The following is a 16,765-nucleotide window of genomic DNA, read 5'->3' as shown; positions in this document are numbered from 1 at the left end:
CACCTGCTTTGGACCGACATGGCCAGCAACCCCAGGTATGCGAAGCTATGGAAACTTGTCCGTGACCTCCTGCTACTCTCGCATGGGCAGGCTACTGTCGAGAGAGGTTTCAGCGTGAACCGCCAGGTGGAGGCTGACAATCTGTCAGAAGCTGGGTTTGTTGCACGGCGCTCAATTTGCGACCACGTTGCTGCAGTTGGTGGCATTGAGCATGTTGATGTCTCATCACCTGCTATCCTCCTGGCTGCCAGCTCTGCACGCCAGGTATACCAGCGGCACCTGGACAACCAGCGCAGAGAGGAACAGGACACTGCTCAGTCCAGGAAGCGGAAGGCTGCGGAGGAGGAGGTTGGCGCGTGCAGAAAGAAAAAGAAGCAACTGGAGGACACCATCTCATCGCTCTCTTTATCTGCAGATGAGTTCTCAGAGAAAGCGGAGCAGACCGGCGACCTTACTTGGGTGTCCAAGTCCAACAGCATGCGTCGTACGATGAAAACGAAGGCTGCTGAGCTGGCTTCTGTTGTGTCTGAATTGGACAGCCTTGTTAATGCTCAAAAGAACTGAGCTAGCATTGTCTTTTAGTGTTTTTTTTGGGTTTTCTCTCTTTACTGTGGCTCTCCCACCAATTGCCTTTTCATTTTTTTTCTTTTGTTAGTCTAATTTTATTTTTATCTTCATGGTCTTCTTATAATATCTTTTAATTATGGTCATCACGCTGTGACTCTCTTTTAATGCTCTTGATGCTCAGTCACATGTACGGTGCCTGTAATAAAATCGCTCCGTAGGTCTTTAGTGTGTATTTTCCGCCGTAACGTTACGTGCTGTTCGTATTTTAATAGTTGCTGTGCGGTTGTTTGCTGTACGGTTGGTCGCTTGAAAATATCCTTGAAAAGTCCTTAAATCTTGGTTTTTTGTGCCCCGAAATATACTTGAACTTCTAATGTATGTCTGTGTGCGGACCCTGTACAGGTCTACTCGTTTTTTTTAACCAAAATACCAAACTATTCAAAATGCGAAAATTTGCACGAAAAAGTATATTTTATACTACTACTAGTTGTAGTTGAAAAATTCACGCGAAATGAAAGCAGAACGGTAGCCAAAAAATATTGTGTTCGAAAATAGGAAAAATAAATAATAACCTACCCTCGTTAGTGGACAACAACGAGGGTTTCAGATTGTTTATCTTATATGAATAGGCGACGAGGAGGTTATTTCGGCGATAAAATAATAGTATAAGCGAAGCGGACATAACGGAATGATCAATGAGAATACAGGTAGACTCCCTCTAATTCGAATACGGTGTAATTTGAACATTCCGTGTAATTCGTAATTTTTCGTGGTACCGATCTTCTGCAAGTCACTTCGAGTCAAATTCGAATGCATAATTCGAAGTACGAAAAGTGCGCCCGCTGGATAATTCGAACTCTGCCTTTGTACAGAAGAGAAGTTTACAGTACAGTGACTATGTCCTTCGAGCGCTTATTTGGAAGTGAGATGGAGTTACTCTACTCGTAATTCGAAGTTCATTTTTTCTCTTTTTTCTCCTTCTCTACCGAGAGTAACTCAAAAATGATCCCTGGTCCGCTCCAGGATCAACAATAGCGTTGAAGAAACCCACCTTCTCTCGAAATTTGATCCAAGCCTGTGCAAGGCAAAGTGCAAAGATTTGATTGAAGACGGCTTCTTCCAGGTGGTTGGCGCCCTTCGCGGATCTCTATGGCTTGTCAAGCCATACTAGCTCATGCGCAAAGAAGTTTGGGACTGAACAACAACTGGAAGTCGTAAATATTGTCTATGCCTTACGACGTGCTGCTCTCCAAAGGGCTTTCATGACGCAGAGAAGGCAGCGCTGCTCTTTTGCGTTGACATCGCTTCAGGACAACTACAGCGATTGAAAACTGCTTCACTAGATATATAAAATAATGATAATAATAATAATTTTTACAAGAGGTCGGAGGCGGATAATACTTTAATAACGAAGGTACGTGTTGGGTCGTAAGTATCCACGCAAACACACATCCAGTCAAAATAAGGCACTTGTCAAAGTATCCGAACGTTTTCGGTCCCTTCTCATCAAGGATTTTACAGGGAATGGCTCAAATTGGAAAGGCTAAAACTTATATAGCGTAAAGCACCGAAATTGACAAAGGATCTGTCTGCGTCGGGAAGGGTTACGCGAAGCCAAGTAAAAATACGGACTGGTGAGACGCACGTACAACGACAACGGAAGTGACAACAACAGTCAATATTCGAAAACGTGGTAGACCACGAGAATGAACCTCAATATCGAACACCGGACAAGTTGGAGTGAGAAGCTCAATAGAAATCCGCCATTGAGGAGACGTAGCTGAAAGGACACTAGGCATCGCGCACACAACGGCTAGTGTCAGAAAACGTGGAAGGCCGCGGAAAAGCAAAGAGACGGATAGTGGTGATGCCGCGAAGAGGCGAGATGACGGGACATTGGAGGAGACAACACCCAACGGGGCATAAGAATCGCACTTCGTCAATCAAGCAAAATCTGTCAGCCCGTACCAATTGTCGTGAGTTGTACAGTGATAATGTGTTCTCAATATTGTCACGTGGTAGATGTGCGTTGCATCTGGCTGTGTTAGAAGCTTTGTATATCCGTAAGTTAGATCCTGAACTTTGCGTACAGAAAGAAAATGTGTTGTCGCTACAATTGTTTGGTTTTACTCCTCGTCGAGGTGTTAACAATGTAACTTAATTTGCTCACTTTGTTCTTATCACTATTATTATTTCCTTCGAGTTTTGTGTCGTGCTGAACTTGATAATTTTCCACCTTGTCACGAGTGTTGTTATCTCATATCTTTACGCTATATAAGTTTAGTCTTTCCAATTTGAGCCATTCCCTGTAAAATCCTTGATGAGAAGGGACCGAAAACGTTCGGATACTTTGACAAGTGCCTTATTTTGACTGGATGTGTGTTTGCGTGGATACTTGCGACCCAACACGTATCTTCGTTATTAAAAATAAATAAATAATGATAATAATAATAATAGCAATGAAAAATATCAATAGGGCTTGAAAGTGATTACGTCAAAACGGCCAGGGAGTAGTAAGTTGACATCAGATTTCTATTTTTGGATCCACTAAGGTGTGACTTTGCTATTGCCTAAGTATGTGGGTGCATAGCAACCCACTCATGTCGCATGCAGGTGTGACTTTTATTTCGCCACCAGTTGTAACCCCGCCCCAGTAGCCAAATCAGTCAGTTTCACTGGCTACATCACCTTGCTGTGAGTAAGACATCTTGAAATGTGCTTGGATCCATACAAAAACTGGATCCAAGTGGATCCAGTTTTTGAATTTTGAAATTGCTGCTATGCTGTGACGTAGCACTTTCAAGCCCTATTGTGCACTCATAACCATGTATAAACAATTAAAATGAAACAATTCCAGAACGTTTTCGTGTGACCATCATCAGTGGAACATCGTCACATACAGGGCCTGCTCTAGACATTCAACACAGCCCGGTCAGAGTGTACCTGGCGCATGCAGGCCAGCCGGGTCAGATCATCCGGCAGAAAAACAACCAAAAAGCCTTCTCAAAACTTGCAACTGTGTCAAAAGCTATCCAAAGTTACGCTTTTGACTGCCTGCCCCGTCGACTTTCAATGTCCTGACTTCGTTGTCCTCTTGTAAAAATTATTGTCACAATCATAGTAAGAATCACTAAAACAACCAGTTATATAGCTCTCTACTCTGTAGAGTAATATGAAAAGAAAATGTTGTAGCACTCACACTTTTTATATAATACGCACTCACCAGTTTTTGTCCACACAGCTGCCACATTCATCTACTGCTACCATTCTCAGATACACTGCAAAGGTTCACACTACACGCGTTATGCATAACTGCTAGCTGTGCTGCATTCTCACGCTTCTTTTCATATTACTCTAGCTATATAACTGGTTGTTTTAGTGATTCTTACTATGTGACCAGGGCCTGCTGGAGAGCCGGGTCAGCCGGGTCACGCGCCCGGCTGGGGAACTGCACGACCTGGCTGAACAGATAACGCCGGGTCCAGTCTGACCCGGCTAAAAAATGTCTCAAACTGACAATGGATTCCAAAAATACCGGGATTTTACGACTCGCGGGCCCCATCTGTTGCAAATCTAGCCCAACCGTACACACTACAGACTACTAGTACAGTCTACAAGCGACAGAAACTCGGCTTGGGTCAACTGGGGTCAACTGGTTCGAGCGGGATCTGGTCAGCGGCGAGCAGGAAGTCAGGACATTGAAAGTCGACGGGGCAGGCAGTCAAAAGCGTAACTTTGGATAGCTTTTGACACAGTTGCAAGTTTTGAGAAGGCTTTTTGGTTGTTTTTCTGCCGGATGATCTGACCCGGCTTGACCCGGCTGGCCTGCATGCGCCAGGTACACTCTGACCGGGCTGTGTTGAATGTCTAGAGCAGGCCCTGTATGTGACGATGTTCCACTGATGATGGTCACACGAAAACGTTCTGGAATTGTTTCATTTTAATTGTTTATACATGGTTATGAGTGCACAATTGATATTTTACGACTGTTGTCTCCTCGTCGGTTATATATCATTGCTATTTTACGACTGTTGTCTCCTCGTCGGTTATTTAAACAATAATAATAATAATAATAATAATAATATAAATTTGAAACTCGGGTATTGCGCCAATAATAAAAGTAGAAAGGTAAAGGACATATGGAAACATATGGAAACGAGTTAAGTGTAACTCTCCACCACTTTAACTAGATACTATGGAGATGTGTTGAAGCTAGATGTCAGGACGTCGAATGTTTCAGTACTCTGTCAGTTTTGTGCCTAGTTGTTGCACTTTCTGACTGTATATAGTATCTAGCTAAAGTGGTAGAGAGTTACACTTAACTCGTTTCCATATGTCCTTTACCTTTCTACTTTTAATAATAATAATAATAGAACTTTGTAGAAGATGAAAATAATGTCCAATGACTTCATGTCGATCCAGTGTTTTGGTGAAACGAACTGATTTCGTAGTTCGTGACCACCTATGTTTCGTTGATGCAGATAAAATGTGCAAAAATAATCAGCACGTAATTTCGAGCATTTTGACATACATATCAGTACATGGGACTGCATTTGGATAATTAGAAGTTCCGGATAATTCGAATTTAGGGCCTGGCAATTTCAGGTTCGAATTAGAGGGAGTCTACCTGTACATGTACGCTAAAATTGATGTTCCTAATCGATTTTCTTGAGACTATTATCAGCATCCAAGTATTCTCATTGATCATTTCGTAATGTTCGCTTCGCTTATACTGTTTATCTTATAACGAGTAGTATCTACTGCCCAGACGTGAATGTACGTGTTTCGGATGTCAGTGGATTTTGATCATTGTCTGCCAGTGAGTTTGGTCTTGTAACCAATGTCGTACTAACAAGGGTACAGCTGTAGCAACAAATGTTGCTAATCGCTCCATTGCTCACTCTTGCGGTCTTGTTCTTACACACTAGCACGCCGTAGATAGAATCCTGTAGAGTTTGTATATTTTTAGTACATTGCCAATGTGCTTCTCCATATCATAACATCCTATCTACTTGCTCTAGAAACGAAGTCTGGCGCCCGTGGAGAGCTTTCGCTACAGTCCATTCATAGGAAAGTGGTACCCTATTCTTTTGGTGGGACTCCAGTTACACCACATATTCTGTCAAGTGAGAAACATTCGCTAGAGATAAAATGTCACTATTTTCGCGACCATCACACATTGGTGAATATAAATCACCGCAAACTGCTCTGTACATTGATTGTAGACTGTAACAGATCCAAATGAAGAGATAAAATCGCCAAAGTTTCTCATCGTGAACCAGCCCAATCCATGAAAACGCAAACTTTGCGCACCGCGAAAGTTAATCGCTTTACAGTGCATGCACTTATAGCTATCATGAAAACAACAGTTCATCCTGCATTGCGTGGAACGTGCAATTATTCCTAACCGAATCTGATACCAGAAAAGTCAAAGGACACAGGGAATTAGAAAATCAGCCTGGTTTTACCAAAATTTGGACAGGTACTCCATAGCAAAATGTGTGGAGAAGCGGATTCAAAACCCGGATTTTTGTGCCTCAATTCTGTCAAAAATTGGGCTTTCAAGAGCCAACAAGACTGGCTCAGGTGAATGGACTGTTGCGTCGTTGATCCCGAGAGCAGATCTGATGTACATTTCACCTAATACTTGTCCAAGTGAACGTGTGGTACTCTTTAACCCAAGCATCAACCATCTTCAAGTTTACTCATGGCTTTACCAACGATGTCATGGCTTAACCAACGATGTGCACATTCTACTGTTTGTGTACTGTCGTTCTGCAGAAGAGTACGTAGACAATCTTCTGATACTTGATCCAGTCAATTATCCGGCAATGAATTTTTCCAGGGCCGCTTCATTATGTTCTCAGCTAGGGTTAGCGATACCAAGTAGAACGGAGGAAAAAGATCTGATTGTCCAGGCAGCCAGAGATTCGATAATCAGTGACTTTGTGTGGTTCCGGATGTTTGCCGAGCCAAAAGGGCTGAGAAAGGTATTCCATGCCCAAGCTACTGCGTCCCGCGAAGATTTGCATAATGTTGCCTGTGCAAGTAAGTATGGCGTGCTATGCTCCAACGCTATGTGTTATATGCTACATGTGTGCCGGCAGGCGATTTAACCATGTTCAGATAGAGTTCAGGCGTATAGCTCCTGCAGAGCCAGCACAATCCGGTCAAAGCACCAGCAAATGGCCGTCATCCAGTGCTGCTCAATGAAATCCAGTCATGTCACTCAAATTTGCGCCTTCTTTTGCAGCCCAGTGTTGTCAGGTCTAGGGCTGGGCAACGCCCCGGCGCGTACCTGAGTGCCGCGGCTGGATTTCATTCAGCAGTGCTGTAGCACAGCAGTCAGACCTCGCTTATCCGGTCCTCTTTTATCCGCACCCCTCGCCATCTGGAAGAAAATCGTTGGTTACCGATTTACAGCATATACCTTGCATGTATATATACAGCATGTGTGTTCGATTATCCGCTTCCCTCGCCTATCCAGATATTTTTTTGTGGAAACGGATACCGTATTTCCTCGATTATTAGACCCGGTCTTCTGTTTTTTGAAGAGGGTTGGACCCCCGGTCTCTTATTTGGGCATGGTCCATTATTTGAGCACGGTCCACTATATTTTCATCGGCACATCGCTGGAAATGGTGGATTTTTAACACGTCATAAATTGACATAATATAGAAGTTCTATATTATGACGTTATATAACATCCACCATTTCCAGCAACGTGCCGATGAAAATATAGTGGACTGTGCTCAAATAATGAAAGAAAGCACTAGCCACTACAAAAATTGTAGTTGCGCAACCTAAAACCGCGTCCTTTTTTGATCCACCACGTGCTTTCTTAGTGCGCATGCGCAAAGTGATGAACTCAAATAAGAGACCGGGTCTCTTATTCGGGTATGGTCTACTATTTTTCCGTGAGGTCTCTAGGAGGGTCTACTATTTGAGCATGGTCTATTATTTGAGCATGGACCATTAATCGAGGAAATATGGTATGTGCGTTTATGCGAGGTCTGTCTGTTTTATAGTCAAAATAGGCGAAATGGCAGGTATGGGGTTGCCGATGGCACAAAATTCTCACACTGCAGATCTATGAGTAGGCAAACATTTGGTAGCCATGTGTTAGGAAAAGATCATGTTTCCCGGATCACACCGGCAACATCGCATACAACAAATACAACAGTGGTATTAGATGTTTGCACTTGACCCTACAATATCACACAACGCTTGAAGATTTCAGCAGCGAAACAGTTCACTAGAAAGTTAGAAACACTCCACAATTGCAAGTAGTTCCTGTCATCCTTTGGAACAAAGCGAGACTTATTATTATTATTATTATACGCATTCCCGCGTAGAAGTGTAGCAGCAGTATGCTGCGTCCACAGCTTCGCTTATGCTGAATGGCTTGGGTGAGAGGAGAGGGGAGAGAAAGCAACAAGGCAACCAACATCTATGAAATTGGTCACAATAACATGAAGAGAACCAACCTACATATGCATGATTGCACAAGAATGGAGACGACCAAATATAATGGCTATAATCATTGTGCCACAAAACCGGTACACAGGAGATCTGACGACAATGTAACGAAACATAAAACTCAGTTACTCAATACAGGTTCCACTAAATTACAAGAGAACAACGCTACAACGTTAGAATTGCCGCTAAATTATCGCAAGTGTAGAGAACGAGTCCAATACAAATGAAAACCATGAACAGACTGTCCCGAAGTTATTTTGGGAACAAATTGTACTACATGACTGTACTTGCTTATACTGACGCTGACGGAACACGAATTTGAGTTGAATACTCACGAAGTCTTGTACATGCACATCATTATGCATTATGCGAGACTTGACAGGAGTAAAACAAAATTTATGGAGCCCGGTCGGTGAACTGTCTTTGTCTTCTGCAAGCGTCATTTGGTGGTTTTGGGTAAAATGAAAACGCTATTACTCCTACTGTATAATATGAGCCGTCAGATGAGAAAACAGACCTTATCGAAAAACTGTACAGTGCAGAAAAGTGCACTTGAAAGTGGGCGAGTTTACCCACTGGTGCGTCTGGACAACCAAGCTACAAACCGTCGTATTTCAGTCAAATATCGGTCTTTTGGGACAATCCAAGTATGTAAATCGAAGAGAAAACTCCAAGGAATCCAATGCAGCAAGCGCGATCATGGCACGATGCTGCGTTCCCGAGATGCGAAGCCCGCAAGATACGTCACGGCACTTTGCATTTCTACACGCGAGTCAAACGCTCCAGACCAGGGATTTCCCCCTTTTCAAGCGATCTACGATCTCGGCAACAGGCTCAGACGTCTTGGAAGCGCTCACTGCATCTTCAAGAAAAAAATTGGGCGTCCTGCATAATGGAGATGGAAATGGCGAGCGATTTTCGTGTGACGGCGCAAGTCTAGCGCTGAAGCGATGTCTGTAGCTTGTTGCGCTGGAGCTGTGCTTTGTTTGCTATCGGATTTGGGCCCAACGGGTTGCTTGTAGCCAGAGCTTTCCAGAAAGCCCAAGTTTGTGGAAATCGGTCAAAGGAAACAGAAAATATTATCCAAAGTAGGTGAAACAATTGTTGGTATTGCACCCAAAATTGAGGTGCAATTTGTAATGGTCTCCTACTGTCGAGGCTATAACTTTACTTTCCCTGGTCCAAATCAACTCTAGTTTTCTGCATACGATTCCTGGTGCTCCTGGCAATCAGATAGCACCACAAACAAAAATATGACTTTTTTGTGATAAGGTCTGTTTTCTCATCTGACGGCTCATATAGTGTAAATATACACAGACCGAACAAAGATGTCAGCAACGATTTAACAAATACAATATCAACACCATTCTCACGTTGACAGTCAACGAGAGAACAGACACTTAGCATCATATGTGTGTTGGATTCTGTTCCGCTGGGATGTTATGACTTTCCCCTGGGCGTTCGTGAAAAACAGAGAGCAGCTGCAATTTACCCCCCCCCCCCCCCCCCCCCTCCTCCCATGAGTCTGTTTGCACCCAGGTACACAGACGTGCTGCGTACCGTGCGTTTCAAGTCAATAAATAATGACCTCCAAAGTACAAATACCACACAGAGAGTAGTATGAATATGATCCTTGCCCTGCATGGAATCAAGAGTACATAACCCCCAAGAGTGTGCAACTCCCACGTACCCTGCTGTCCCGACAGAATTTCAAGTTGACGTCGTTATTTATGACGCAATGCTCCTTGCACCAGTGATTTACAACAAGTGTACGGGTGTCAACGCATCACACGTTCTTCTTTGCAATAATTTGTACAGGATCGATCGGCTTCGGTCAACCACAGGTTCCGGATTCGTCTGATAATCCATGTACAGTGCGCATTGCATCGGACAGCACCCATAGTCGAGTTGCACACTCTTGGGGGGTTATGTACTCTTGATGGTATCATCCAGGACATTTGCATTGCAACAAGCTAATCACAGCCATAAACGGTCCACTCTTGCCTGCACAGCTGTAGAACTGTACCAATACAGTCGTCCTTCTTTAATCCATCACTTTACAAACCGGCAGCACCCTCTATGAACCAGCACAATTTTCAGTAGCCAAATAATTGCAAAATAAATTCGCCCAAAAATGGCTTCTTCATGCAAATTGCAGCAGTAAATCAGATTTGTTTATCCTGCACACTCGGTAATCCAGCACAATTTCTGAAGCACAAATGGTGCCGGATTATAAGGGACCAGTATCGTTCAAACACATAATAAAGTACGTCGACGACAGTGTCCTGTCTGGCTAGAGTCTCCCACCTTGGTTTTACACTCAGGGGATGGAAAGCGGTATGGCTGAGCTCAACTAACTGTGTTTTGTACGATGTGAGAACCCTAGTGTTTTAAGGTCACACCGGGTGTGTGTGTGTGGGGGGGGTGTGTGGGTGGGGGGGGGGGGGGGGGGTGTGCACGCACGAGCTTGTATGTGTGTGTGTGTGTGTGTGTGTCATCGCTGCTCGCGGACTTGTAGTCGTCCGACCGTTCAGGACCGTCAGGGTTTCATGTGTGTTTGCGCCTGCTCCCGCCGATTTCGCTTACCGCATCACCTGGATCGTCACAGGGCTGTGTGCTCCTCCTCTCTCTCAGCTGCCCCTCCGGGGCCCACGTAACCTTCATGGCAGTGGCTCAACAGGACAGGACAGGTGTGTGTGTGTGTGTGTGTGTGTGTGTGCGCATGTGTGTGGGGTGTGTGTGTGCGCACGTGTGTGTGTGTGTGTGTGCGTCTTTCTTCTCTTTCTCGGACTCTTCCTGACTTTTCTTTCATTCTCCTGGGTGGTTACCAACAGCCAGTGTATGCCGGCGTATGTGGTGTGGTGTGTGTGTAGAAAAAAAATGGAAAAATGAAAAATAGGGATTCACTGGCCAGAAAAAGTCACTTCAAACAGCTGTGTGGTGGATACCAGGCTAAAAATAGTGGCGGTCAATTCATCAGCCTTGCAAGCTGTTGAATGGTGTAATCCCAGCACAAAGTGCTATGTCTAACATAGCTGTTCGCTATCATCGCTTCCGCGATGGGCAGGTCTGAGGTCTGAGGTGTGCGCGTGCGTGTGTTTGCAAGGCATGTGTTCTTTGACCAATAGACGGTATGCAATTGCACCATCAGTTAACATGCTGTGCTGTGGCAAAGTCACGGACTCGCTGCACATCACTGCACACCCTCCCCCCCCCCCCTCTCCCTCCCCCCCCCCTTCCCCTGGCACTACCTACTCACATTGTAAATTTTGCACCCAGTAGACATTCACTTGGCCCCCAATAAAACAATCCGCCGTTAAATCATCAGAATTCAACCGCTATAGGCAGGACACCACCTCCGGTAAATGGACACAAAACGACGACGTGGTGGGACGCTCTCGCTGCACTTCAAGGCGCGGGTCGAACTAAACTCTGCTGCCCTCTCTCTCTCTGCTCTCCTGTTGCAGGATATACTGGATGCGCATTTGGTTGTGGCCAGAATGAACACTGCTCCAAGGACGGGTCGTGTGAATGTACTTTGCCCTACTATAGAGCTGAGAGGCGGTTGTGCCAACGTAAGGTTTAGTGCTTCCCTGCCTCGATGACTTTTTGCCAAAGCATATTAAAATTTAATATCTTATCATGGCTTGTGTTATCATACTGGTGTTGTTACATGTTCTTGTTCTTTCAGGCATACAGCAAAACCTGTAACTAAAGACCACCCTGGTTAGCGACCAGCCTGATACTACAGGCCACTTCGCCAGGCATGGACGGCGTCACATTCATAATTATACAGCATTATGGTTGCGTGGTGCAAACCTCTAACTAAGGACCACCTGCCACTAAAGACCGCTTTCTCTGGCCCCAAGGTTTTATTGTACATTGAAAAGCCGGAAAATTTCGGTGGAGATTTATTTTCGGAATTAAACTTCGGTACAGGGAATGTTTACCTAAAATATACCGCGACCTAAGAATTCAACAACGCCATACCACACAGTTGTCAAATACATTTTTGTACAGTAAAACCTGGTGTAAGCGGCCTCTGTGTTTAGCGACCACCTGCTCTTAACGACCGTTTCTCCATGCACCCACAGTTCTACACAGACACTGTGGGACCTGGTTCCAAAGACCACCTGGCTTTAACAACCGCTTTTGCTTGCACCGTGGGGTGGTCGCTTAAACCAGGTTTTACTGTATCTGGAAAACTGATTTGCCGAAAATGTCACGCCACCCAACCGTTGATTTTGGGAAATGCCAATAATATTACACCACCGAAACTTTCCGGTTTCACAGTACCGTTATTTTCTCTGAATATTAGTCTACCTTAGCTGCCAAGTGCAAGGAACTTACAGTTGAGCACGACTTTCTACTTGTGTGCATATTATTGTAACATAATTAGCTAACAATATTGAGATGCCTTTTGTTGGCTCTTCTGCCTGGATTTCATTGACAGATGCGATCCTTCCATGAGTGACATGCGAACTGTACCTATTATTAATAATCTACGTGGAACTCGGGTATAGAGCCAATAATAAAAGTAGAAAGGAAAAGGACATATGGAAACGAGTTAAGAGTAACTCTCCACCACCGTAACTAGATACTATAATATACAGTCAGAAAGTGCAACAATTAGGCACAAAACTGACAGAGTACTGAGACATTTGACATCCTGACACCTAGCTTCAACACATCTCCGTAGCGCTAACCGACAGCCTTCCAACTTGGAAGGTTCAAGGTTATGGAAAGACCAAAGAGGGGAATGCAAGCGCAACGAAAAGGAGCACAAGCTATAGTCCCGACGGAACAAAGAATGTCGATTGTTACTGGACGGTGCGAGAAGGAATTGTACAAGCCGAAAGCCAAACTCCTATAGTACTCCTCATGCATGACATTGTGATGGACTAGTTGACTACAAAACAAGTTGTTTCACACGACGTACGTTTCGCCGTAAGGTTCATGACGGCTCATCAGGTGTGCAATTTGAAACTCGGTTATTGAGCCAATAATAAAAGTAGAAAGGAAAAGGACATATGGAAATGAGTTAAGAGTAACTCTCCACATTCGACATCCTGACACCTAGCTTCAACACATCTCCGTAGCGCTAACCGACAGCCTTCCAACTTGGAAGGTTCAAGGTTATGGAAAGACCAAAGAGAGGAAGGCAAGCACAACGAAAACGAGCAATAAAAAAATAAATCAGGAAAATACGGCATGCGTATACCTGTACTACTTGTTTTATCCGGAAATATAAAAAATATGAAAAGGCGACGAGGTGACAAGAGTTGAGGGATTGCAGTAAGCAGATAACAGCTGAAGCGTCATTGCACGAAGAATTTTGTCCGTGGCCACTTTCTCTAGAATTTCTTCGTGCCACCTCAATGTAACGTTCGTGAAATGACGCTTCAGCTAGTTCTGTTTATTGCAATGTCTTACCCCTGGGGTACTATTTTGTAATGTTCACCACAGATGGGGCAGTATTCGAGAGAGTACGGTGTATTGTTGACACCATGTGTAGGATACAGTGCTGAGAGGGATAGAGAGAAAAACCTCAATAAGAACTGAGGCGCAGCCTATTAAAACAAGGCTGAGGCATTTGCGGTAATGCATTAGATCAACTGTGCACTCCTTACAAGAAGAATAGCAATAATGGCGTTCAGAATGTTTTCTCATGACATCTTCAGTCGAAACTCGTTACGTAGTGTGCAGTGTCTAAAACAAACAAATAGCCCCTGAGACCTGCATTCTTTGCTCTACTACACTCATCCAGTGCACAGTAGACCAGCAGTCTACAGTCACACATTATCATTCTGGTCTGCCACTGTAACAATAGGTCCTGATAGGACCCACACCTTCCACAGGGGCACCTGTATTTTAAAGGCCCGATATTTTCATCATAGCCAAGGAGCTGTGGCATCATTATTTTATGATCTACAGCAAGAAGGCAGCAATGCCTGTACCTATGGTGAAGTAAAATAAAGGCATCATAACATATGCTGTGCTGTAGGCCCGCTGTGGAATTCTGCCTGATGATGGCGTAATGCATGAAACTCCGAGCTGCAAATGAGGTCTTGGTAGTTTTGTGTTGGAACTGATTTGGTAGTAATAGCTCTATCGATAGAGCATTTTTATGCAGTGGATCGCCACCTGCTTTTGTTAAAACAAGCAATTATGCAGTCAGATTAGTTTAACCCAACACAGCTGGAAATATGGCAGCATGCAAGTGTGAATAGTGTCTTGACAACATTGGCGTGTGTTTCGGAAGTGACTGTGAGGAAGCTAGTGGCAAATGAATGGATAATGCGAAAGCGTGTAAGGGGACTGCGTGTGTGAAAATGATGATGCATGCAGTGTATTATTTGAAGAATGTGAGTGCTACATTTTCTTTCATCTTCTTCCTGTTTGCATAGAAGATGGCCACGTGCATCAATGTAGACAGCTCCCAAACTTGCAAATGCTTTTTTAAGCAAAAAGAAATGTGCGCAACGGATAACACTAAACGAGGAATCATCAAATACCGTACGACACTCGGGAACATATACGATCACAGTACCATTGAGAACCATGGCAAAATCTGGTGTCTCTGGTACCTTACATTGTAGATTCATTCATTGCCACTAAAGATTGGAATAGGAAAATCGATCGATGGAATACACACACCTTTTAACTCCAAACATAGACATGTTGCATGATCATGCACGCAGCCCATATACAGTCTGTTGCTGCAGACAAACGTCATCTCCATGTAGAAACACTTCAGCCTTAAAGACCCTTAACACTTTACCGACTGAGCTTTATGTCCGTGGAGAATTGTGCCCTCAAATTCTTTACCTTAAATCAGACGTGACTTTGTTTTCCCTGGGACAGCTTTCCGAATGATCATCTTGGGCATCTTGGAAAGCCCCTGACGAGAGGAACACTATCAACTCAACCTCTCAGCTGAGATTATTTAAAAGAGAAATCCTTGGAAAGATTGGCAGCTGTGGCGCTTGTGTGCCCTGACCTGTGTGCCTTGCTTCTCCTGTTACGCTACAGGTTCATTCCACAATCCAGATCATTGTGTGAACACTACGCTACGCATTCCACCGGGCTATTTCTTTGAGCCGGTGACGTTATCGGACGCCCAGAACATGTGCCGGGCGTCCGGAATGGAATTGCCCACGACGAGATTGCTATATGGAAACCATGTTGTGGCTGTTTGCCTCTACCTCATGGTGCAGAAATACAAGTTTGCAATTTCCAGCGAGCCCTCCGCCACATCGACCGGTGTTTTCATACACACCACGCACGCCACCTCCGGTGACATTTTTACTAGTTACTACCACACCGGCACATGGAACTTGCTTAATACACGATCTTCGCACCACCGTGTTATCTGCGCAGGTGAGATTAAGCCTTGCATATATTTTTACCACTTCTGATGCTATGTCAATAAAGCTGGCAGAGGAATATTACCAGTAACAATACTTGACCTACCCGTAACCCCTTCGTTGTTTCAAATTGTTGGTGTGCGCAATGGCTACTGTGGGTAGCCACGTGTCAACTCAGAGCGCATGGGGGAGAAGAGGAGCAGAGATTGCTGAACTACTGATGGATACCGTGTCACATGTGCTTTTGAAGCGCTCGCAACCTCAACTTCAGCATCACCCTTCTTCTGTCTTCCTGTCATTTATTTCCTTTTCTCCTTTTCTTTCATTCCATATTCGCCATATGCGCCCGGGTCCCGTTTAATGTGCGAAGTAAAATGAAGTAGAACACTCGTTGTATTATTATGTACGCTATCCTATATGCACCCACCAGCGTGCATCTGTCTTATTGTACGCAGCTTACATCAGCTTACGTCATGCACTGGTATTTGGCATGCACGCATGACTACACATTGAACAAGCTGATTCCGTTGTGCTGTTCTTTGTTTTGTTGTTCTTTTCCGCTCCCTCCTCGATGGAGACTACTAGTATTTTGTAAGAATAAACCAATATGTTTATCACAAACACAAACAAACAAACAAACCCTTGGGCTCCAAAAGAGACCTCCACTCGACAAACAGCGTCTCCGGTGCACCGCACAAGTAAACACGCGCCCAGTATACTGCAGCACAGCTCTCTGCTCTCTACACAGTGCTTTAGTGGAGCTTAATGCTGTTGGTAGATCACTTACTCTCTATTGGTCTGAAGGCCCCGGATCCAAATGTACAGAGATTATCCACAAGCAACACTGACCTAGAAGAGAATTGCGCACTTGGGCCTGCAGGCACCTCCAGGCAAAGCTTCACATTCAATATCCGACCAGAACATTTTCAAAACTGCGACCCAAATTCGTATTTGGATTCCAACCGCACAGAATTATAATGAATCATTTTTTGGCCGTCATCCAAAAAGTGATGAAAATTAATGGATTTAGCAAGTTTTGCATTCCGGCTCTTCACCAGTAGACTGTGCAGAGTGTGGGTGCTATGCGTTGTGTGTAGAGTACTGTGTGCAGAGTGTGGGTGCAGTGTGCAGAGTGTGGGTGCTGTGTGCAGAGTGTGGGTGCAGTGTGCTGTGGGCAGTGTGCGGTGTGCAGTGTGCAGTGTGCAGTGTGCGGTGTGCAGTGTGCAGTGTGCGGTGTGCAGTGTGCTGTGTGCAGTGTGCAGTGTGCTGTGTGCAGTGTGCCGCGTGCAGTGTGCCGCGTGCCGCGTGCAGTGTGCTGTGTGCAGTGTGCTGTGTGCAGTGTGCGGTGTGCA

At 44.6% G+C, this 16,765-nt stretch overlaps 1 protein-coding gene across 1 annotated transcript in view; it reads left to right on the top strand.

Moving 5' to 3' along the window:
* LOC135812088 (fibrillin-2-like) overlaps positions 1-16,765 on the top strand; it is a 160,228-nt gene that overhangs the window by 37,391 nt on the left and 106,072 nt on the right. Inside the window, exons 9-11 of the mRNA XM_065325417.1 lie at positions 6,349-6,615; positions 11,514-11,621; positions 15,079-15,426. Of these exons, the coding sequence (XP_065181489.1) occupies positions 6,349-6,615; positions 11,514-11,621; positions 15,079-15,426 (723 nt within the window). The remainder of the gene's footprint in view (positions 1-6,348; positions 6,616-11,513; positions 11,622-15,078; positions 15,427-16,765) is intronic.

The sequence above is a fragment of the Sycon ciliatum genome, chromosome 3, assembly GCF_964019385.1.
Source record: "Sycon ciliatum chromosome 3, ocSycCili1.1, whole genome shotgun sequence".
NCBI classification, from domain to species: domain Eukaryota; kingdom Metazoa; phylum Porifera; class Calcarea; order Leucosolenida; family Sycettidae; genus Sycon; species Sycon ciliatum.
The sequence above is the reverse complement of the archived record's forward strand: the minus strand, read 5'-3'. Positions and strand labels throughout refer to the sequence as shown.